Below are 25,005 nucleotides of genomic sequence, written 5' to 3' on the forward strand. Positions count from 1 at the left end.
TAACAGCTCCGCGCTAATGGATGTGTGGGTGATTATTTTAGACATCAGGGCTTCGTGTGAGGGACCAGGCCTCCTGCCCACTCATTCCTGCAACACAACGAGGAGCGCGCGCTGCTGCATCTGTTACTATGGGAACCGCCTGCAAGTCTCGCGAGAGCTCCCCCTCAGCGGCTGTGCAGGCTGCGGGGAACTGTCGCGAGATTTGGGCCGGGTGCTTCCGGTCGGAGAGGACAGAAGAGTCGCTGCGGTAGGGAGAAGATAGAAGAAGAGGTGAAGGTAGGTGCGAGAATGGACTGACGTGGGGGAGGGCGAAGCTTCCGTATGGCGGGGTCTTAGTGAAGGCGACACACACGGAGCTCCAACCAGCATCTTGTATGACACGAGCACCACCATGACATCTCCATATTCCAGTGACCACAGGTGACATGTGCCATTCCTGCCACACCATTCCTCCCCAGCCATGTATTGTATGCAGTTTTTTTTTACCATTATCCCCCATGTACTAATTATCCTCCTCACTACCCCTCCCCCCTTAAATTTGCTTGCGTCGCCTACAACTTTTTGCGCGTTGTTTTACTATTACCGTCTTCTCATTAACGGGACACTAAAGTCCGTCGCATCCTGTATGTTACACGTAGCCCTTCTATGTACGTTCCCAGTGGCCGCCGGCTGACCCTTACCTCGTTGCTTTCTTAGCACGGACGCGTTCGTTAACTGTTTGCTGTCTATCCGCAGCGACGCGTCGTACCCGGTGTTATAAAAAAGACACAACCTGGACGGGGTTTTTAGTTCTAAAATTTGTCGCTATTGGTTAGGAGCCGATCTGTAGACGTTGCATCTGCGCGACGATGAGTCAAAAAAAAAAGAAAGAATAGCGCAAAAGCAAAGCTAATTTATTACATGGCGAGGCGTACCAAAATGGGATGGCAATCCTAAGGGGGGCCTCACACAAACGTAAGCATGTATACGTTTGCTATCGTGGGCGCAAAATCGCATTTTATTGTACGTTATTGCGCTCACGTCAGCGCGGTCCTGGAAACGCTATTTTGCAGTAACCTGGACCGCCTGCTTCGTAGGGGGCAGCTGACTCAGGAGGCGATCAGTTGACTCGCTAAGCCCAGGAGCGTTGGATTAAGCCTGCAAAATATGCGCAATTTCGTGCACACGGCAGCGGTCTGTGTGCAATTGTGCTGAAAAATAAAGCATGTTGCGTTTTCCCCCCCCTGCACTTGGGGAAGGGGGTGGGGGCTGGGGGGGGGGGGGGAGAAAAAACACGTGAAGGAACCCCTTGTAGTGAATGGGCGCTGTACGCTGCGCATTGGAGGTGCAGATTTTGATGCCGCCCTGAAGAAGGAAAATAAATAAGTGGGAACTGACTTACCTGGATGTGGTAGGTTATTATGGGGGCGTACCAGAACGCCTGGACAGCCTTGTGTGAATGTCTCAATAGGCGCAAGGAGGATCTAGACTTTCCACGGAGAGCGTGAAATCGCATCCGTCCGCCCAAACCAACGGTCCGGGGTCAGCGACATTCAGAAAAAAGAGAAACAAATGGCAGCCAGCGCTCAAGGACAAACGTGTGCTGAAGCGAGTAAAAGCTATACAGTAAGGACTTTTTTCTCGCCATTTTTGAGTGTCAGCGCTGCTTTTTCTCGCAAAAAAATTGTTGCCACTTGCGATATTCTCGTGCATTTTTTCACTTTTCATTTTTTGCTGCTATATTTTTATTTTTTTTTAACACAAAGATCAATAGGGGTCTCTAATGTTAAACTCATTGCACGAAAATGGCAAGTTCCTGCTTTGCAACGCGATCAAAAGGAAAAGAAACATGGGAGATAAAAAAACAAAACAAAAAAACCTAAACGATAGGACAGTGCACGGAGCTCCACCCTTCACCACTATTTGCAATGGGAGGGGGCGGGATGGGGTGGCACTTAGCTCCACCCCCATCCCAGCACCTCCCATTGTAAACAGTGGCAAGGGGCAGAGAGGGGGCGGGAGTTTAGAGCACTGCTCCCGTCTCTTCCAGTCTCTCCCCCCCCCCCCTCATGCAGAATGAGACACCGTATATCGGCCAGGTGTGAAAACCCGGCCGATATACAGACGTGTGAATAAGCCCTGAAGGCGCCCTAAGGCTGGTTTACACGAATTTATCTGGCAGAGTGCAGGCTGCAAGGTTTATGTGAGTGGAACACAGGCAGTACGTAATGGCGTTACCGCCCATAGCCATGCACTATCTTGGCATGCATGCGCACGTAATATGTGTCAAGATAGAACATGCTGCGATTTTTCTTGCATGTGCAGTTTGTGCAGGTCGTGTGAGCGGTAACATGGCTGCCTATGATAATTAGTACAGCGTACGCTGCACCGACACATTCTTGTGAGCCCGACCTAAACGGTATTAAAAACTACTATTATCCCTATATCTATATAAGGTTTATGTAGGATTTTAGTTGTTTTTAATACTTTTAACATTTCTATCAATTTTATTTTTTTTGTTTATTTTCCTGAATACTAGTATTTTTAATACTGTTTATAAATTAACATTCTTGTCAATAAACCTTCTACTGTACAGTCCACTTGCATCGTGTATTCCTGCCCATGTGGCTTTAGGGGACTGACGTGGGGTCCATCGAGGCCCCCCGCACCTCTTGGTAGAGTGAGTTTACTGGTTTCTATTCATTTCCTCACACTGTTATTGCACAGACGTTGTCCTTGACCGCTTGAATGGCTGTGATTGTTTCATTGAGCACTGCAGTGATTGGTTCTCGAGCACCGTGACTTGGCCAATCAGAGCCAACGCTTCCTGGAAGCGGGGTTTTTGAACCTCCAATCTAGGAAGCCTTGACAGAAGACCTCAAACAAGTGTTGGGGACCTGCGAGGAGACGTGCGGCGGAGCGGGCAATGTATTGTGCTGCTTCTTTTTTCCCTTAATGCAGCCAGGGCTTATTTTTGGGGGTAGGGCTTATATTTTATGACAAAAGAGCTACAAAGTCGCACACTTTGTTGCGCCATGTGCAACTTTGCAGTGACACAACATTGCAAAATAGCGCCGTGAGAAAACGCGGCAATACCTCGCAGAGCATGGATACAATATTGCTGCGATTTTTCTCGCAGTGATATCGCTGTCGCCCGTGTGAAAGAGGCCTATTGGAGAGGAAAGGCAATAACTGTTGTTTTTATTTTATTTTTTTTTATTGCTGTTTCCACATTCTAGTTATCATTGTCCTTCATAAATAGGGGTTTTAGAAGACTAGAACATATATTTATAGCACATTTCAACACTTTCCTAAATTTCTATAAAAATAAATATTCCACAAACTCTGATTTTTATATAACTTTATAATGTAAACTACTAACGACCACTTGTCAGTTAGTATGTGAGTGCTTCTCCTGCTCTGCCCCTGGTAACGTCATTGAAGGTCCTACGACACATATAAAACAGCCTGACTGACAGAAGAACCACACCGTTGGGGCTCTTGAAAAGCGGAGGACAAAAATAACAAAATGAGAATACAAGTAAGCCGCCGTTATTATATCAGACATAAGTCAGCAGTCCTGCCAGAAGACACACCGACCTACCGCCACCACAGAGATCCAGTGGGCAGAAGGATCTGTGGTGATGTCACGGCTGTGGGAGGAGCTATTGTGTAGTTTGGTAGAAAGTACTGTATACTGGATAAACCGACAACTATCAGGACCTGTGATGATGTCACAGTCATGTGATCACCTGTGTGGGTGGAGTCAAGAATCGCATGGCCAGGGGTGATCAAGGTATCTAGGAGTCTGGTGATGTGTGGCATAGCAGAGCTGTGTGATGTGTGTGAATCAGGATGTAGCAGAGCTGTGTGTCATGTGCTGTGTGTGTGTGATGTCTGGGGTCAGGATAGAGGTACAATGTAGCAAAGCTGTGTGTGTAACGTGATGTGTTGGGTCAGCATGCATGTAGTAGAGCGGTGTGTGTAATGTGTGGGAATCAGGATGGATGTAGTAGAGCTGTGTGTTTTGTAGTGTGTGGGGTCAGCATGCATGTAGTAGAGCTGTGTGTGTGTAATGTGTGGGAATCAAGATGACTACTACAGCTGTGTGTGGCATGTAGTAGAGCTGCGTGTGTGATGTGTGGGGATCATCATGGATGTACCATCCAAGCACAGCTGTGTGGCGCATCGCGCCACCAGAAACACCGGCACTATAATTTCCTAATAGTTACTTTTTTTTTAAAAGACAGAAGCCGGTACACTTTTACTGACTCCGACTCCACAGCCCTGCCCTGTACTATTAAGTTGCACATTATCCTATACTGGTTCCTATGTGATGTCCCTATTGGGCAGGTGTCCAGTTGGGGTTCTGGAATTTGTTTCTTGTAGGATCGTTCTATATCTAATTTGGCAGCTTTCATCTAAGGGTGGGAAAAGCTAGAAAAAAAGTTCTAAGTGTCGTCTCACACTCTTTTTGTGGGTTAGGGCTCCTGTCCACAGGCGACAGTTCATTGCGTTATCCGTGGCGATAATCCGGCTGCGGGTAACGCAGTAAACGCTTTGCATAGCGTTGCTATGGAAAGCGCACCCCTCTGTCCACGAGCGGAGTATCATAGCGATTCTCCGCTCACGGGCCTCAAATCGCGGCATGGCACGATTCTCTGTGGTGAGCCTATCTGTCAGACCTGACAGACTTAACATGGAAGTGAACTTGGCCCCTTCTTCCTGCTAAATCCCCCTCCCCCTTTCTGACTCCCCAAACCCGGTTGGTGACGGACTCCCACAGCTTTATGTATATATGTATAGTATCCTATGTATCCATCTTTATAGTCTGTAAGCTCTTGTGCCCAGGGCCCACAGTACTATCAGTTTAAGGGCTTATTCACACGACCGTATATTGGCCGGGTTTTTACGCCCAGGCGATATACGGTGTCCCTTCCTGCAGGGGGAGGAGGGAGCCTGAGAGCAGTGCACTGACATCGTAAATCGGCTGGGCGTAAAGACCCGGCCGATATACGGACGTGTAAATAAGCCCTGATACTGTGTCACGACTCATTTTGTGTACGTCTCCCCCCAATTTCTGCAGCGCTGCGGAATATGTTGGCGTTATATAAATAAAGATTGTTAGCTTGGCGGTGGGCCAGGCTCCTCCCTCTACTTCTGGTCACCTGATGCAAGTTTTCCCGCACTGAATGCGCATATCTGCTTAAAAACAGATCTGCTCAAAACTGAAGACAGAAGGATGGCTTTCTGTTTGCTTCCACCTACCATAGACCTCAGTGCAGAAAATAACCCCCCTGTGTTTCCTCCTGGCGGCACCAGATATCTATTGGGAGAATGGCGTCGTATTACACACCGGTCTGTTATATGGCGATATGCAAGGGCCTTGAAATCTAAGACTGGGGCTACAGCGGCCTTTATCTGTGCTACAGCTTCAGTTACAATTTGCGTCCTAATTAGTATCTGACTTCTGCTAGTAAGGCCGTTTTCACACGGGTGATAAAATCGTACGATGCGAGAGAAAACGCAGAATTATCCAACCCACGCTTTTCAATGGTTTCATTCACATCTGCAATGGTTTTTTTTTCTCATGCAATGTTGTGAGACTTGGAAATCTCTGCCTGCCCTACTTTTCAGCGTTTTTGCCCCCCCCCCCCCTTTTTTTTTTTTTATCGCCCATGTTTCCCTATGCAGCCTTTTGCTTTATTGCATCGCAACGCATGAACTTGCGATTTTCATGCAATGTGTTTTTTGTTTTTTTTTTCACGTTAGAAACTCCTATTGTGCATCGCATAAGAAAATTGCAAGCAACAGCGATGGAAAAACATTGCTGCTGCTCAAACATCTCATGAGCACATATGCAATATTGTCACGATTTTCTTGTGGCGATATCACACTCGCCCGTGTGAAGCTATCCTTACCCTGACTTATTGATATATTTTGCCTAAATATCCCATGCAAGTTGCGTAGTAACGTCGCTCCGTGTCGTCAGGTGGACTGGAACGGTCATGTATGTTGTAAGTGATTAGCTTTCAAAGGGAATCTGTCACTAACTTTTAGCCCTAGGAGTTAATGGGTTAAAAGTAGGTGACCCATGCAGTCCGGGGATGTACGTCTTATGCATGGGCTCACACGAAGGGGTCGGAATCTGCATGCGGATTTCCGCAGTGGAAGACCTGCGATCATTTGCAGAAACTTACTGCAGATGATTGTGGATGTGAGCGTTTTTCCGCACGGGTGTACGCATTTGCACAGCGTATTGTTTGTTTGTGCGGAAGAGAGATCTCTGCCCCACCCCGTCCAGCCAGCCTTTCTGTCTATTTTCCTCTGAAGTTGCGAGCGTTTCCACCGCTCATATGTAATCTTATTTGCGTATGGGTGACAGAACATTCGCATCCCGTGACTTCAATCGAGGCCGACCTTGCGGAATCTGCAGTAAAATAGAGCATGCTGTGATTTTTCTTCTGCTCGCAGAATCCACAATTCCTACCCGCAAGTGTGAGCAAACCGAAGAAAGTCGATGCTTTTTGATTCCCACGAATTACCAAATATATCATACACTTGGACGGCGATCGCGGAATCCTCAATTCACATCTGTTGGTGTGAGACCGGCCTCAGCTGAATGCAGATCCGCAGCACATTCCCCACCACTACTGCTGATTGTACTGTCCATTTCTGCTACGTGTGAACATAGTACCCTAAACGGATATTCCAGCTAAAGATGGGATCTGCCATAAATGGCTGATAGCTGGAAATCACACCTGAGTGTCGGGGGTACAGGGGGTCCCCTGGTACCTATTGTGGTGTGTATTGACCTGCAGTGACCCCATGGAGTAGTCTGCACTAGCTCATGTTACTGAAACACTTATAATGTATAATAGCCCCCCTTTTACTGCATCTATGGAAGCTGGACCCCACCTGTCATATGTATGGCCTATCATATGGATGTGCCATAAATGCTTTTGGTGGAAATACTTCGTTTGGGCAGGTAGTACAAAAGCATAAGGGTGTATTCACACAGGGCAGTTTGGAGGCAATAAAAATTGCATTAAAAAGCGCGTGTGTTTTTGCTGTGTTTTTGGTGTTCTTTTCAGTTAAAACCACAAGTACAGCAAAAGCACATGCGGTTTTTGCCATTGCAGTATTTAGATGTAGTATTTACTACATCTAAACTGCCAAAGGGGAATGCACCCTAAGGCTCCTTCACATTGGTGTTCGCCATATTGCCGAGAAAAAAATCGCAACTGCAATTTTTGAATGTCAGCGCTGTTTTTTCTCACAAAAATATCGCTGCCCCCTTTTTTTTTTTCTAAGCGCGAAAGTCAATAGGACTTCCTAGTGTTAAAAAACACATTGCATCACACAAAAATCGCAAGTTTGTGGTTTGCAATGCGATAAAAAGGAGGCTCCATCAGGAAACATGGGGGATAAAAAAAACCAGCACAAAACGCATCGCATGAGTGGAAACCTCGCAAATGTGAAGGAATCCACTGAAAATCATTGGTTTCATATTCCAGCGTTTTTTCCCTCACTCTTGCATCGCACGAAAATCACACGATTTTATCGCCAGTGTGAAGGCGCCCTTAGAAACCGATATCGAGAAATCCTATAGACCTTCTGCAAGAAGCTGATAGAAGCAGACACTTACTGACTTAGATACTCGCTGTCAGATCCTTCAGATCACCCCTCTGTTCCTGCAAGTATGAAGCCTAGAAGCTCACATCCATAAGAGCGCCTTCACACACTTTCATCCCTGGCATCAATTTCAAGCACTTTTTATTGAGCATTTTGAAAAACTATTGTTTTTGCAGCGGCCCTAAATCCGCTGTCCATCCGCAATGGCCGAAGCCGCACATAAATGCTGCTAATTTGGCTGAGTTTTTAATTGCAGATGCTACAGATTTTTATCCTTGTATTTCAGTGGTTGACATCAGGCGTCCTTTTTTGCATCCGTGTCATGTTTTTCTCACGCACAAAAGAAAAAATCAGATTTGTCACTTTCGTTATCCCCAAAACACCCAGAAGAGGTCACGTAACGATGTTTGCATTTATAATCCCCCCCCCCCCCTCATTCATTATGTAAATACCCCCCAGTATTTACCGGTCTCACGCAACCAGATTTGAATTGCTTATTCTGCGACTGTTGTCCACACAATCAGCGGTAAAACGCGGACATTGAAAGGCATGCATTTTCGAATTTTCCTTCACATTCGCAGATGCAAATTGCGTATTTCGTCAGCAGAAGAAAAATTGCAGAATGCTGTATTTTACTGTGGAATCTGCACAGACTGCCTCCATTGCGTATGGGCGGCGGGTACCCACGTCATCGCTAAGCAACAGCGTGGGAAATACAAACAACCCCCCACCACCAACAAAGGCGGTACTCCGCATGACCTGACCAGTCTGGGCTCACAGACGGAATCCGATGTAGGCCTTCTGCCTGCGCAATCCAACCCAGTCGTGTGAACCGGGCCTAAGGTAGTGTTACCTTGGTTAAAGGGGTTTTCCAGGAAAATACTATTGATGACCTATCATCAATAGGTCAGAGCCTGCAGTTACAAGCACCAGCCACTACACAGACATCAGTGTGGAGGCTTCCGCTCTGACCTCTGTGTATTTGTGGAGCTGACAGCATGCCCCCGCTCAACTGATCTGTAGGGATCCCGAGCGACAGACCCCAGCCAATCGACTATTGATGACCTATCCTGATCTGATGATAGGTAATCAATAGTATTTTCCTGAAAAAAGTTATTCCTTTCTATTTAAAAGCTGCTAGAGTTTTTCTCCTTAGAGGATCATGTGATCTCAATTCTGACCAGTTTAGATTTACTTGGAGTTATGTGTTCAGTTTCTAGTCCTTTTCAATGTCTGTGTGATGCTATTACATAGCCCCTACAACAGAAACCACCTAGAGGGGGACCCAGGCACTTCTATCACTGTTACTGATGATGATTACACAGTTATAATAGAGGAGATCACAGCTCATCCTCCTGACTGTATACTTATGGTTTTGAAGTTTATTTAGGTGAATATAGAAGGTAATGATAATTAAACTGTCCCCGCAGCAGGCAGAAGTGGTATAGCCTCTAGCGGTATTGGTGTATCCTGACGCCACCGGAAGCTAGGGGTTTGACAGGAGGAACGCCCCTCTCACAACCCCATTGTGATCCTGCCTCCTTGCTCATTGGACCAGAAACAGTGCAGTGTAGTATGGAAAGAAAAGACAAGGAAGTCAGGACTGTGAACTACTGGCAGAATGCTAGACTTACAACATGCTCCTTCCCTGAAAGGGAATGTAAATAGCTGAACAGAAAAATGGGGAAGACTACCTGAAAACCAGAATTTGAAGAAATGAAGCAGGGTGTAAGTTGTCACAGGAATTATTGTACCTTGACGCCACCACTTGTAAGGGTGGAGACATGGGTTTGGGCTGCTGGAGCTAGAGGGAATGCCCCCAGCTCCGGATTGGCTGGCAGAGACACACACCTGGACAGAGCTAACCTCTGGCAAGTGTCTTTTTTCTCCGGCTCCTAGGCGCTGCAAGACTGTGGAGGTGACGCTGCAGAGGACGCGCTGCCGTTATTTCCCCAGCCATCCCGACAGCTAGTACTGAGCCCTGACCCTGTGCCTGCTCCTGTCGGCGCTACAGCTCCTGTGCTTCCACTGTGACCCCCGGCCCTCTGCGTGCTGTCCTCGGCGCTGCCACTCTCACCCCAGGCCCTCTGGCTGCTTCGGTTGGCGCTCCTGCGATGGCACTCTTAACCCCAGCCCTCTGCCTGCTCCCCGGCCATAGCTGTCATTCGCCGCTTTTTTAGGACCCCTGGAGCTGGATGGCTTGATGCCTGTTGCTGGGTCCGTCGGCGCCTGCACTCTCAGCGCCGTTGTTCGGCACTGCGTCCATGTGGCTCTGTAAGAACACTGCTGCTGGTAGCGGCGTGAGCAGGTTAGTCACGGGAAGCAGATAGTATTTTTTTTTTTGCCTGCCCTGTAAGCTTTTGGTTACCATTACTTTTGCACTTAGGCTTACATTTGCAGCTGCGCATGTTTCCAAAAATCACTGCAGAGTGTACTGCTAGGACCTCCAAGGACCTTCTACTATTCTGCCAATTGGGAGCTGGGGGTGTGACAGGGGCGTCTGTATCGTCAGAATAGAGCATATGATGGGCACAATTTGGGCACATGGTAAGTGCACCTCACCTATAAAGAAACAAATGAACAAGAAACTCTAATTCTATTGGCTCAGTAAAAAGAAACCTTTTATGAATTATGAAGTCATTAATTAAAGCGAATTCACATTGGCATCAGTTTGAGTCCCACAGAAATGTGTAAAGGATAATTTCTGCAATTCTACGTAATTCCGCCAGATGCAGGTGGCGTTTATATCACCTGTCTGACATGGTTAAATGAATTCAGCTTCTGAGAATAATGCTTTCTCTCCAACCAGGTCTATACATAATTGACTACCTGCCTGGATCTCGCTGGATCAGGGCACAATTCACACCATCTGTGCCAGATCTCTCAGATGCATTATTTAGATCCTGACAAGGATATATATTTTGCCACGGAATCTACTATTCACTGAAGCCAAAAGTAAAGCAATTTATCAGTAGATTACCATTAAAAACGGAGTAAATAGATTTATTAGTGTTACAAAATATATACTTGAAATAGAAGCCCTACCCCAAAAATAAGCCTTAGCTGCAATACATTAAAAAAAAAAAAAGAATAGATTACCTAGCAAGCTCAGTCCAGGTCCCTCCCCCTGCTCTCTGGTGCTCTGAGGTGCTTTTTGCAGTCCTCGGCCGCCAACAGATGATCACTTCCGGGTTACAGGATTCAGAAATCCCGCCTCCAGAAAGCGACGGCATGCATTGGTTCTCAAGCACTGATCGGCCAAGCAATGCAGTGCTCTATGAAACAATGCGATGGCTGTGATTTGTTCATCGAACACTTCATTGATTAGCTGAGCAGAGGTCGAAGAACCAATCGCATTGTGGAGGCAGGATTTACGAATCCTGTAACCAGGAAGTGATCTTCTGTGGTGGCTGAGGACTGCAAGAAGAGCGTCGGGACTCCGGAGAACAGTGGGAGGGACTGAGACCATACCTGCTGGGTAATGTATAATAAGACATCCCCAAAAATAAGACCAACACCTCTTTTGGGGCAAAAAGTAACAGACAGGATCCTATTTTTGGGGAAACACGGTAGTTACCTTAATTTGGCATCTACTAGTCAATACTGAAAATCAACCTGTTCTAGTCATAATTATTCTGACTTTAATAAGGTCTCTGTGTTCTAGTATATATGGGTGAGCGCCTCCAATCATGCCTTTGCTGTGGAGCGGCACACTGCCCCCTGCTGGTGTGATGGTCTGGGGGCCATCGCGTACAATAGTTGGTCACCTCTAGTAGTGGTACGAGGGACAATGACAGCTCAGCGATATGTTCAGGACATCCTGCAGCCACATGTGTTCCTCTCATGGTGGCTTCCGAGAGGCATTAAGCACTTTGAGGGTTAATATTTTTTATTAGGGTTTGGAGTATTTTTGGAACAGTCTATTTTTGGCAACAGCTACAGCAAATAAGCCATTTTGATCTTAATATTTCATCTTCAATGTTCAATATTTGCCGTGTCTTAATGTCTTTTCAGGAAAGGGCACAAACCATCTATTTAACTCACCTGGTAATACCGATCATCTGAGAACAGAGCCATGGGAAACATCTTTGGAAATCTGCTGAAAAGTCTTATCGGAAAGAAGGAAATGCGAATACTCATGGTGGGCCTTGATGCCGCGGGAAAGACTACAATATTATACAAACTGAAACTCGGAGAGATTGTGACCACGATCCCAACTATAGGTAAAGTACATTGAACTCTATATCCTATTAAAGGGCTGTCCAGTTGTAAACCGATGTTGGCGTATCCTCAGGACAGGTTGTCCATAGTAGGTATAAGGTATGTTTTGACCAAATTTTCATTAAAATGTGTTCATTAGTCTTGAAGTCATAGCCGCCAAAATTATATCTTTTCTCCAGCGAGTTGGACACAATGTATATTTTATATGTACAGTAGTGAAAATTCTGTTCTTTCTTTTGTATTTTGAGTACTCAGATCCTAATCATGCTTTCTTCCTCATAGGCTTCAATGTAGAAACGGTAGAATACAAGAACATCAGCTTCACCGTGTGGGATGTTGGTGGCCAAGACAAGATCCGACCACTGTGGAGACATTATTTCCAGAACACTCAGGGTGAGCTGTTAGGTTTGATGTCCGGGGTATTTTGGGCCTTTATGATCCTACAACATCTAGTTATTTTTAGAACATGTTACATTTATGGCTATAACTTTGTTTGTCAGGCTAGCAACGTGACTTTTCTGTTTTTCTTGTGAACAATGTAGGTCTCTTTTCTTAACATTTTTATACGTGTAATTTCTGTGGGGTTTTTTGTTTTTGTTTTTAGTTTTGTATTTTTAGGCTTATAGTTTGTGGTAAGAAAATATGCTTTTGGCTTTTTTGCTTTTATTTTTTTTAGTCTAGACTTCAAAGGTCAGAGAAGACTACTGGGAGACTATATGTTAATGATTTTTTTTTTTAAACTATATTGTTCCACTGTAAAGGACCATTTACATGCAACGATTATTGCTCAAAAGCCATCGTTTGAGCTATAATCGTTGTGTGTAAATTCTCCCATCTTTCACTCTTCGGCTGAACGATGATTTTTAGGTGAGCATAAAATCCATTGTTCAGCTGGAGAGAAGATACCACAGACCGCATGCTGTGTTTGCTGCCCATGGTCCTGTGTTCTCCAAGAGAGCGCTGATTACATTGTATTCAGCTTGCAATCACACAGCAGAACAAAAGAGCTGAATGCAAATAACGGACCACTTGCTGTTTTCTGCATACTGGTCCTGGAGGCTCATTTACATGCAAATGAAGGTGATAAGCTGCTAATGGACATTAGTGTCTATCAGCAATTTATGCAAAGCAATTGTTCAAAACAACCGTTCAAAACCTTTTTTAAACGATTATCTTTGGGTGTAAATGGGCCTTAACTGGGGTTGCACAGACACAGTGGAAATCTGCCAAATTGCTGTGACAATTGTCATGGTTCAGACTGCGCTAGGTCTAGTTCTACCCAGCAGTAGCCTGCTGCTACTGATGCCACCATTATAATGTGATCATTAGATGCAATGCTGGGCTACATATATGCCATACACAGTGGCCACTGAACGCTGTGTTTGCAAAAATTGAGATGACAGAAGCGATGTAAACAGTCTTTCTTCTCTTCTGGGTCACTGGCAGTCTCTGATTACAGATAGCTGCTCAAATCCATGGACAGACAATTAAAATACGTGCCATAAATACACAGTGATACGGGTTTCAAAAACTTGGACCTCCTGCTGTAAATACACAACAAGCAGTCCATAAAAGCTAGCGACACCCTTACTGACTTTTTTTCCAACCTAAAGCTGTGTATTTTTACAAATGAGAATTTTTGTAATTTTGGTTTTTCCTCAAAATTAACAGTTTGTTTTCTGCACCTCCATTGCATTCAAATACACTGCAAACGGGGGAACTAAGATTCTTGGCTGACGGTGACGTAGACAAAGAGAGAAAATCAATTATGGGACTGGACCTGGCTTCCATCGTTCATAGTTTAAAAAAAAGCCAGGACCTAGCAGCCAGTGCTTGTAACAACAAGCCATTAGCCCCAACTGGCAGAACTTTGTAGTTATCTAATAGTGATCTTATTACATTAATTCATTTATCTCCACCACTGTCCATTAGGTTCAGAATCCATCAGTCGGCCTCTGCAAGTCTCCAGCATGCAGTATATTGGAAAACACCGCAAGCGCAGAAAAGAAGTGGTTTCAAGTTTTTGAAAACTTACAATTCCAAATTTTTTTTTTTTTTTTTTTTTTTAATGTAGAAATATACATATTAAGCTAAAGACCAGCAAAGGAATCCATAACCTTTAAGCATTTAATGGACATCAATACAAAATTAATACAATCCCAAAAATGTTTTTACCTAAAAGTTACTATGTGCAAAACTACTGATAGGATTACAAATGATCTTTCTCTTTCCTTTTCCCATTGTGGGCAGTGGTCAGAAGGTGCCTAGCTACTTATGAGTCACAGGTGATATATGGCACTGTATGAGTGTCTTTTTCTTTGCTTATAAAGGAACAGTGGGAGAGATTTATGAGAACTTAAATGGAAATGAGAACTTGTAAATGGAAAATCTTTGTTGCCCACAGCAACCAATCACAGCTCAGTTTTCATTTTACATTATGCTTTTAAAAAATGAAAGCTGCACTGTTTTTCCAACTCTGCCTAAAAATGGGGTTATGGTTTTGTGAAAAGGGGCATGGCTTAAATTGCAACACATTTTGCATAATTTTTGGTGCAAACTAAGCTAACCAATAGGTGGTTTAAACGTAGACTATACAGAGAGGAGCCTTGTGTGGTGCATAGTACTAGGGCAGCAGAAATCAGTCCTAAGTTCTCGCTGACGACCTGAAGATTGTGGGTTAAATCCCCACATGGTTCAGTTAGCCGAATCAAGGTTGACTCAGCCTTCCATCCTTCCGAGGTCGGAAAAATGAGTACCCAGTTTGCCTGGGGGTAAAGATAACTGGGGAAGGCAATAGCAAACCACCCCGCAAAAACAGTCTGCCAAAAGCGTCACAATGTGGCGTCATCCTAGGAGTTGGTCACTACTCGGTTCTTGCACCAGGGTACTTTACCTTAAAATTTGATAGATTTACCATCTAGCATGAGTCACTGTGAGAAATCTGCTACACTTTAAGCCTGGCTTCACACAGTGCGGATTGCCGTTGCATATCCGCACTGCGGCAAAACCACTACGTTTGCAGTGCAATGCTGTTCTCACAGTGTGGATTTTTTCCGCACAGCTGCAGTGCGGAAATGCAACTGCGGCGCGGTTTTCAAAGATGCAGCATGTTCATTCTACGGTCTTTTCCGCAGCGCTTTTTTGTCCATAGACCTCTATGGACACAGCCAAATCTGCACCAAATACGCGGCAAAAAGTAAAAAAGCGCTGCGGAAATAAATGCGGATTTTTACGCACAAAAATCCACAGAAAAATCCGCAAGCCCAAATAACCTTTGAAGCGGTTTTGCCGCAGAAGCAGTTCTTCTGCGGCAAAACCGGAACAGAAAAAACGCGGCAAATCCGCCCTGTGTAAACCCAGCCTAAGACTGTCTGTCCTAGTTTGCACTGTCTAACTTTTAGACCAATTGTATTGACAAATGTGCCCCAAAGTGTCCAATGATTTCCATGTTAGCCCCTTTTAAAAACTGCATATATAAAAAAACTACGGTATCTGGGGGGGGGGGGGGGGGGATATTTTGTATGCCTGTAATATGGAAGAATGTCCCAGCCCGAACACTGGTCTGTTGACTGGAATTCAGAGCAGCATAGAGCCCTATGATGCTCTGTACGCAGGTCAGTAGCATAATATGTTAGGCTGAATGCAGATAATGTCCATCTAGTTCAGCCCGTTACAACCTCCACCTTGTTAGTCCAGAGGAAGGCAAAAAACAAAAAAGCCAATTTAGCTCATTCAGAGGAAAAAAATTCCTTCCTGACTCCATAATTGCAGCCAGAGTAATCCCTGGATCAACGTTTGAGTTCCTACCTGACTCCAAGACCCGGGTCAACAACCCCGCTGGTCCACTAATGTCTAGATCCTGTAATATTGTAGCATTCTAAAAAGATGTCTAGTCCCTCTTAAACTCCTCTATGAATTTTGCCATCCCTACGTCCTCAGGCAGAGAGTTCCACAGTCTCACTGCTCTTACAGTAAAGAATCCCCTTCTGTGTTGGTGATGAAACCTGCTTTCTTCTAGACATAGAGGATGCCCTCTTGTTACTGTCGCAGTCCTGGGTATAAACAGATCCTGGCAGAGATCCTTGTATTGTCCCCTCATGTATTTATACATAGTTATTTGGTCGCCCTTTAACCGTCTTTTTTCCAGAGTGAATAATCCCAATTTTGATAGCCTCTCTGGGTATTCCAGTCCTCACAGGCTGTTTATTAACTTAGTTGCCCTTCTTTGGACCCCCTCAAGTACTGCAACATCTTTCCTGAGCACCGGTGTCCAGAACTGTACATAGTATTCCATGTGGGGCCTGCCAATATTGAGCTTCATTTGCCATTTTTCCACCCAAGCCCCCAGCTTATCTAGGTCCATACCTTGTATTAATTAACGTGTATAATTCTGTATCGTCTGCAAATATCAATATTTTACTGTGCAGCCCCTCTATCAGGTTTTTGATAAATATATTAAACAGAATTGGGCGGTTGGGTCTGGAAACTTCTCCATATTACAGACCTATATAAATGCACTTGTAATATGTTTACGTGAAACTGGCCTTTAAAGTGACCTCCTTCAGGCCTGGACAAACAAAGATGGTCACACTAGCTTCTCTGACCATCTGATGCACACTGTACATTACTATGCACCATTCGTCTAAGACACTACACCTGCTTTGATTACCCAAGGCTCCCCAAATAAGCAGCACTGGGCAGTCAGAGCAGCATGTAGTATCATAGAATACCAATACATACTGATACAGGGCGTACCTCAGGTAGTCCGGAGAACCGGTGCAGCCATCTTTGTTTGTTCAAGCCAGAATGGCGCTTTAAACATGTGTGAGGCACAAATAATGTTATCAGAGTGGATGTGGGTTTTGGACTACCCTAAACTCTCATTAGAAAATGCAGGCAAGTTCTAATCACTGATCATCACTATGCTCTAATTATGTGCAGCAAAAAAAAAGCCCCCAAGGTGCCAACACAAAATACTACCAGGTAAGTAAGTATTGACTTGCATAGCATTTGTAACACTAAGGCTGGATTCGGACGACCATATATCGGCTGGGTTTTCACGCCCAGCCGATATACGTCGTCTCTCTCTTCAGGGGGGAGCCTGGAAGAGCCAGGAGCAGTGCTCTGAGCTCCCGCCCCCTCTCTGCCTCCTCTCCGCCCCTCTGCACTATTTTCAATGAGGAGAGGCAGGACGGGGGGTGGCGCTAATTCAAGGAACTTAGCCCCGCCCCGCCTCATTTCATTGCAAATAGTGCAGAGGGGCAGAGAGGGGGTGCAGAGGCGGCAGAGAGGGGGCGGGAGCTCAGTTCCTGCTCCTGGCTCTTCCATCCTTCAACCCCCGCCCCCCCCTGCAGATGAGGACACTGTATATCGGCTCGGCGTGAAAACCAAGCCGATATACGGTCGTCTGAATCCACCCTATGACTGCCTTTTTTCCCTTTTAATGTATGACTTCTGTTAGAACGGTTAAAAATTATATATCTATTTTCTATCCTATTTTTTTCAGGGTTAATATTTGTGGTGGATAGTAATGACCGAGAACGGGTAAATGAGGCACGTGAGGAGTTAATGAGGATGCTAGCAGAAGATGAGCTTCGGGATGCTGTACTGCTTGTTTTTGCGAACAAACAGGTTTGTTTGTGTAGCAGTTAGGGCTGTGGAGTCTGAGCCGGAGTCAGTAGAAGTATATATAAAAATAAAATCTATATTCTAGTTTATTCAATACAGAATCTGTTGCATATTTCCTTTCAGAATAACTTAGTAAAGTTCTGAAATGTCCCATAAATATATTCATTGAGTAGAACCTATATTTCTAGGACATTTCAAAACTTTCTTACAATCCTATGAAAGGAAATATGCAACAGATTCTGTATAGTAATGTTCTGTTATGAAATTGTATTCCAGTGAATATATTGCATATTCTATCTAAATAGCTTTATTATTTTATCTTAATGGCGATAAAAAGCCGGATGTTACCATTCTATTACAGTAATTTTATAACTTAAAAAAAACATGAGTCACTTATGAAGGGGTCGGAGTTTGGGAAAATTGAGGGGTCTACGTCAGAGGTTTGGCTTGCCAACTCCAAAGCCCTGGTAGGTATTCTCTATGAATTCTGTATGAGCCTCGTGCGGCGCAGAGTGTTAAGGCAGCAGAGATGCAGTCCTAAGCTCTCGCTCACTACCTGAAGGTTGCAGGTTTAATCCCCGCTTGGTTCAGGTAGCCGGCTCAAGGTTGACACAGCATTCTATTCTTCCCAGGTTGGTAAAATGAGTTCCCAGCTTGCTGGGGGTTATTAAATAAATTACCTTAAAGCGCTGCAGAATAAGTTGGCGCTATACTAATAACACGATTGTTTTTACTTTTATGTTCCTAATCAAGTCCCTTTCCAAATAATCTCTTTTCAGGACCTCCCCAATGCTATGAATGCTGCAGAAATCACAGACAAGCTGGGCCTTCATTCTCTTCGTCATCGCAACTGGTACATCCAGTCCACCTGTGCCACCAGTGGAGATGGTCTCTACGAGGGCCTGGACTGGCTAGCCAACCAACTAAAGAACAAGAAGTAATGATTCCCGGCCCTACCTCTGCCTCCCCAGCGTGCGCCTGACTCTCTCTTCCTCTCTATCCTCTCCATCCAAAATTCCCACTTCAGCCAGGGCAGGTTGGGGTTGGCTATTGACACAGACCACCCTATCCCACCTGCTTCTGGTTCCACACTCGCTTATTTTGCCGTTTCGGTTTGGGGTGTTTTTATCGGGTGCCGTGTTTCTTCTGACTCATCCAGCTGCTGTTACTTGCTCTTTATTTACCTTTTTTTTCTTTTGTGGAGATTTTGGGTTGGGGAGGAGTTGTGAGAGTTGGCAGTATATGCCATAGTAATCTACCCCCCTGTAGACAGGGCTGGTATAAGGAAAGGGTTTGGGAGCTGTGCTGTTTTTGTGTCTGTATGTTCCGTGGAAGCTCCCTGCGCCGAAGATTTGAGAGATGTATTTGGCTTTATTGTGTTTGTTTCTAAGGCAGGTTGTCTTCAGTACTTCATACAGGAATATTTATTATACCGACCAAGTGAAGTTTTTATTTTATATACATATTTGACAGAAGGGTTACGTGCGCCACATTCGGGACCTTTTTAAATGATTGATTCATTTTACTTTTAATAGTTTATTTATTTATTTATTTATTTATTAACTTCTATTCCAAGGCTGTGTCATCGGTACTCAATAAGGATCCCATTCCGTGTGGTATATATCAGCATCGATCTTTCAGGGTGGTGCTGCAATCAGACTCCGCTGCTCTTGTGCTTCATTTATATCAGATCTACACAAGAGCCGGCTTCTTTTACTGTGTTTGAAGTGAAGTGTAGTGCAATGACGATTCCATGGTTGTTAGCAAAACGGTTCCCATGTACTCTGGTGGTAAAAAAACAAAACAAAAAAAAAACTGACTGCAAAAGCCATAGTATTATTTCCATTGCAACTGTATTGAGCCAGTGGGATAGTTAATTTAATGTATATGAACTGTGCATGTGGGTTGTGCTATTAATTTCTAAACACCTGCTATAATGAAATAAGAGGTTATTCGAGCACATTGTGCTCTCGCCTCACCACCCTTATGACTGGAGCAGCTCCCAATGAAGTCATTGTGGCAATCGACACTCCTCCTGTCAGTTACATCACTGGGAGTCCATCCAGCTGATGCAATTCCAATAGCGTCGTATTTGCATTAAAACTTTAAATAAAACGAAGAGCTCTTTTGTATAATTGGCACCGATCTAGTCAAACTTTTAGTCGTCGTTTTTAAATATTTTTTTACTTTTTCTGTTGGATTTTAACCTATATTTCGTCATGATAATTGAAGAGAAAACAGACGATTGCACTCATGGTTTGAAGCCGAATACTTTTTGCAACTTGTTACTCTTCTGCGAAGCAAACGGCGTGATGGGGATTTAGTGTTAAGGTGATTCATCTTTACATCATAGATTTAAAACAGATTTTTTTCCAAGTGACCTTTTTCTGTCTGCAAAAATGTTTTCAGATGGAATAATAGGGATTATTGAAATGACAGGAGTGTCAGATACCAAAATCACTCCTTATATCTTATTATCTATCCATCTTTTTTTTTTTCTTCTGGGGAAATTTGAGATTTAGGAAGATCTGCGTTTCTGTGGACCCAGGATGAGTAACTTTTGGCCCTTGGCAGTTAGCACAGCATCATGGGAGACGTAATTCAGAAACGGTTGGCATGCCAAAACTTGTCTTTTCTCGCTACTGTTCTCTTCTAGAGAAAGAAAATACACGTCATGTGTTCCTATTTGCTCTGACAGAACATTTGCTACCGCAGGATTTGGGGAAATAGAGCAGCAAACATGAGGCTGCCCATCTCTACTAAGTAGATAAGACAAGAACACTCTACTGTGGTCATCAAACACTCACTATGATTTTATTTATATATATTACACACACCAAACTTCAGTCTAAGAGAATGGTGCCCCCATATCTTTACTCATGTTGGCAGTCTGATCACTTGACCAACCAGTGTTTGAATGTGAGTGGAGATTAAAGGAAACCTGTCACTTCCTACGGCACCGTAAACTAAGGGCCCAAAAGATGGCTTTTGAGCGATCATTTTGCATAAATTACTAATTGGTACTAATGCCAATTAATAACTTATTAATGCTTGTGAGCTGCCGGGAGCTATATTCAGAGAACAGGTGATCTGTTCTGTAAATACATTCCCTTTGTTCTGCTGCGGGGCTGACAGCTGAGACAATGTTATCAGCACTCCCCGAGGAGAACAGAGTATGAAGTTCCTGCTATCAGCTCTTCTGCCGAACAATGGATTTTATACCGAACATATAATCATCTTTCTGCAGAAAAGTGAAGGATGGGCACATTTACATGCAACAATTATCGCTCGAAAGATGGCTTTTGAGTGAATTTTGATAATGGCGACATCTGACTCTTTTCACAGTGCCACACACACACTTTCCCATACAAGTCTTTGGGAGAGCACGCGCACGGTACTGTGAAAAGAATCGAATATTCAATGCAGCGCGGACTTCAGAAAGGGATAACGTGGAAAGTGCGGGTGAGTATTAAAAAATAAAACCATACCTGACCCAGCTTCCTGTCACCTACACTGACAGCACCATCATTTAGTTTATGGTGCTTTACAGAGGTGACTGCTTCCCTTTTTAAAGGTGGGGTTCTCTTCATGTGAAGAATTTTGTGGGTGTGCTGGAATCGTTAGTACCACACTGAACTACGTTTCATTAGTGATGGTACTGAGGGGAACTTCTACACAGAGACGTTCTCTGATGGCTATTTCTAGGTAGAGAGCTGGCAGTGGATGGCTCATAGAAATTACACTGTATACAGTTAATATCCACTTTTCTGGAGCTGTGACGTGTGACAGTGACTCGTTGCGTTGGACATTTCCCAAAGACTATCAGGACATCAGCACATATTTCAGTGTATCAAGGCGAGGAACATAAGATACTGAGAAAGGCATTCCACAAAAAAAGCAAAAGAACCACAACATCCAGTCTAAAAGGATATTAGAAGGGTAGAAGATTGGCAGCAGAAAAAGAGCACGTGGTCCTTTTTTTTATTTCCATCTTGGGATAGATATATGCTTATCCCAGAAATGGTTAAATTCACTTACTATTAAATTTTCCAACCACATCTGCTGGAAGTTTGTTCCGAGCATCTTACTGCTCATTCAGTAAAGTCACAGTTTCTAAAATAATTTTTTCTCACTGTGACATTTCCCAATTAAAAAAAAAAAAAAAGTTTAAAAATCAAAATGACTGTAAAGCCAAAACGTTGCACATGGGAAGCCCTTTTCCCTTTCATGTGCTTCCTATGAGCAGTACAAGATACTTTAGATGTAGAATCCATGTTTGTCGAGCTATTATATTGATGCCAAATAATGGTAAACGTGCCTAAAGGAGTTATTCAGGGAGTGAAAAGCTTAACCTATCCAGCATTTTTGGCAAATCCACACCTGGTTCATCCAGTGGCATGGTATGGATTCTTCCATAACTAGGCCAACCCCTTCCTGTGCATCGGTCGTAACCGAGAAGGGGCTGGCTTAGTTATTAAAATGAGCCAGCAGCCTGCGGTATTATCACTGATCATGAAACCGGGAATGAAGAATCCATACCATGTAACCCAGTTCGGAAGTGGAGATGCTGGCACTTGGACTGGATTGGGTACGTTTTTCTCTCTCCCCGGAAAATCCCTGTTTAAGGCATTTTACATTTACATCACCAAAGGACTCCTGCTGTTGCTGGGCTCATTTATGGTAATGTAGTTATCAAAGGGAAACAGCCTCTACCTTTTTAAAGATTTGGTTGGCTAAGAGACAGCGGATCCCGAGAGGTGCGTGGAAATGATTAAGGAGGATGAGCTGTGTTTTGTGGAATCCAAAAGAGATATAATCGCTCTCTGTATTGTACAAGTGCTATTTACTTTAACGTTTAAGTGCTACAATGGGAAATACAGATGAATTTAGCAAGTACCGTCCTTGATGGTATCCGAAGACGAATCTTATTACCCCGAGTTGCTGCTGGTACTTAACCCTTTCCAATCCACTGTCTGGCATTTTCCTACATTCTGATTTGAAGCTTGTAGAGCTCCAATGTCAGAAGACGTCCAACAGGGTATTCTTACCATCTATTGCTAGCCACTCCGCTGTCGGAGCCTCTTTGGCACGCACACACTGGCTTTAGCCAGCAGATGGCACTGTTGTAGAACAGCAAAAAGAGAAAGCCTTTTAGGAAACCCTGACTCCAAAATGGGATTGGAAAGAGTTAAGACACTTGGGTGCTTTTAACAATAAGTTGGATTAATAAGCCTGAGCTGCCGTTGTCCTCTTTCAGACCATGCAGTGCACTTTTTACATAAGGGACCATATTGTTTTCTCCAGTGATGGTTGATTTGATATTTCTTGATATTGTTTGGTTGTAATCGGGTTACTTTTTTCTTGTGTTTCCTTCTCTTCTCATAACCTAGTTGATGCTGTTGCCTCGGTAGACTTTTTCAACTGTACTCTATCTCTACTCTCTTACCTCTGGTCTGTGTGGTGTATAGTGGAACGTATGGTTTCAGCTGGTTATCCTTTTGTTTGTATATTTTGGAATGTAAGCTGTATGTGTTTAAAAAGACAAGAATTAAACCACTGGAAGCAAGACAATGTGTCATGTTTTCTTGCTTTTGTCCACGTTTCTTGGTGACCTATTTTAATATGTAATATACCCCGTATCCATCATCCTCCATCCCAGCTATATTTCACATTAGCAATGTGGGCAAAAACTACTGCAGATCCTTCTTAAATTCCAACCGAGGTTCATTGCTGCTGTTGAAATCCTTCTGGCGCATCTTCCTACCCTTCCACACTAATCTCCTCATTCAGTCTGAAGTATTGCAATATTATCACTTTGAACTGTCAGACTTTGGGTGTAAAGCTGCAATGAAGGAAAGAAAAGGAGATGAAGTTAAAACAATGAGTCTTATAATCTATTCACAAGGCAGAGTAAAATGGCTGTTTTCTTCATTAACTAGATCTTTTTTTCTTTTGATCTTTGCTAAATATTTGTAATGACCGCCAAGTAGGCAGAGACGTTCCATTGTTCGTGTATTGTAGTTCGTAGCCTCGTATGTGGGCTACATTGCTCTGTGCCTTATGCAGGGCATTGAGTATTTCCATGGTGTAAATCCTCTGCATTGCCACTTATACAGGGAATGTTAAAGGCTAAACGATTTTTTGTTTAAGTGGGCCAACGATGTATCTGCTTGTCTTAACAGGGAGCACGAGCGCAAATGATCTAGTGTGGACGTCAATGGATAATCGGCTCGTCTAAAAGTTACATAAATGTGTAACCTTTTAAAGGGCCTTGTAGCGTTACTAGGAATATAGGCCAAAGCCACAGTCGTCTTCAAAAGGTAAAGATGGCCAAGTACAGACATACTGTTTTGGGTTTATAGACGCTGGTTTTGGCTTATAGTCCCAGTCACGCCACAAGGCCTGCTGAAAAGTCAGATCCCCTTTTCTTTAAAGGGATTCTGTCACAAACTTGACTTGGACCTGAGCTCTGAGGCGGGCCATGATGGCCTCTCCTTGTCCACAGCAAGAAGAGTGACAGCTCTCTCCCTATGCACAAAGGGGAGAGAGCTGTCTGTCTGCATGGGGAGAAGTCTGCATGGCCCGCCTCCAGGACTCTGAGCTCAAATGTCATGAGCCTGGTGGCAGAATCTCTTTCAATAGGTGCTGCAGAGGCATTGTACCATCACCCATCTGCATATAACATTTTCCAAAGGAGCATCACATGACCTTTTATCCAGATTTGTCCAAACTTTTTCAGCCCAGTCCTTTATTGGTTGCTACCTTCTTGCTGTTTGCACCCAGTTTGAGTTCTATCAATTTAGTTTTGCTATCTTTTTGCTGCCCTGCTGTTTGCAATCCACTTACAAGTGGGGGACATGGCCTAAACAGCCATTCTGGTAATACCGTACAGGCCAGGACTTCCTCTACACACTTCATATGCCACCTGTTGTAATCCGCTGTAAGGCATCATCTGTAACTAGCAATGTCCTCATGTCCCTGTTATACTACAGATGCCAAATGCCTAACTGGGAAAGGATTGCAAAGCTTCAGGAAGGGAGCCCCCTAGTGGCGGGTACTTCAAACTTTATTTCTAGGGAAAAACAAAGAATGGTGGGGAGTATTTTTTACACTTCAGCTTTGCTATAAGAAGCCATAACAATTAGAGTGCACCTTATGAGTCGATGCATAACACTTCACAGCTTTAACCCCTTGAGTGGCACACCCGGAAATTTTCCGGGACGAGCTCCACTGCTCATAGCGACATAGACCGGAAGATTTCCGGGCTATGTATCACTATGGGAGCTGTAGAGCACAATGCCACAAGCTGTGACATTGTGCTCTGCCTGCACAGACCCACAGAGAACAAAGCAAGGGCTTTGAAAAACCAGCAGAAGATATTGCCGATATGCCGCAATCTCCTGCTTTGTTTACAGGTTGCCATAGAGACCATCGGCTTGTCAGAAGCAAGCCGATGGTCTCTCTGGCAGGGAGAGCTTGGTGCTTGGCTGTCAGAGGACAGCTAGGTACCAGCTCTTACAGCAGAGATCAGAGAAAACCTCC

At 44.1% G+C, this 25,005-nt stretch overlaps 1 protein-coding gene across 2 annotated transcripts; it reads left to right on the forward strand.

Moving 5' to 3' along the window:
• Window positions 1–207: 207 nt before the first annotated feature.
• On the forward strand, window positions 208–22,624 carry ARF3 (ADP ribosylation factor 3). Of its 2 annotated transcripts, none has more exons than XM_066585689.1 (5): window positions 208–276; window positions 11,629–11,837; window positions 12,118–12,228; window positions 17,342–17,466; window positions 18,243–22,624. In XM_066585689.1, exons 2-5 carry the CDS (start codon window positions 11,690–11,692, stop codon window positions 18,402–18,404), a joined length of 546 nt encoding a protein of 181 aa, XP_066441786.1. In that variant the 5' UTR covers window positions 208–276; window positions 11,629–11,689; the 3' UTR covers window positions 18,405–22,624. The 2 variants fall into 2 exon arrangements, with proteins under 2 accessions (XP_066441786.1, XP_066441796.1); XM_066585699.1 differs by lacking the exon at window positions 208–276 and adding an exon at window positions 344–420.
• The last annotated feature ends 2,381 nt before the right edge of the window (window positions 22,625–25,005 follow it).

This window comes from Eleutherodactylus coqui, chromosome 1, assembly GCF_035609145.1.
Source record: "Eleutherodactylus coqui strain aEleCoq1 chromosome 1, aEleCoq1.hap1, whole genome shotgun sequence".
NCBI classification, from domain to species: domain Eukaryota; kingdom Metazoa; phylum Chordata; class Amphibia; order Anura; family Eleutherodactylidae; genus Eleutherodactylus; species Eleutherodactylus coqui.

Excerpts from the sequence above, each read along its gene's own strand:
- ARF3 (XM_066585689.1), top strand. The coding sequence starts at position 11,690 with ATGGGAAACATCTTTGGAAATCTGCTGAAAAGTCTTATCGGAAAGAAG. Across the intron at positions 12,229-17,341 it reads TTATTTCCAGAACACTCAGG|GGTTAATATTTGTGGTGGAT; the intron begins GTGAGCTGTTAG and ends TATTTTTTTCAG. Across the intron at positions 17,467-18,242 it reads TTGTTTTTGCGAACAAACAG|GACCTCCCCAATGCTATGAA; the intron begins GTTTGTTTGTGT and ends ATCTCTTTTCAG.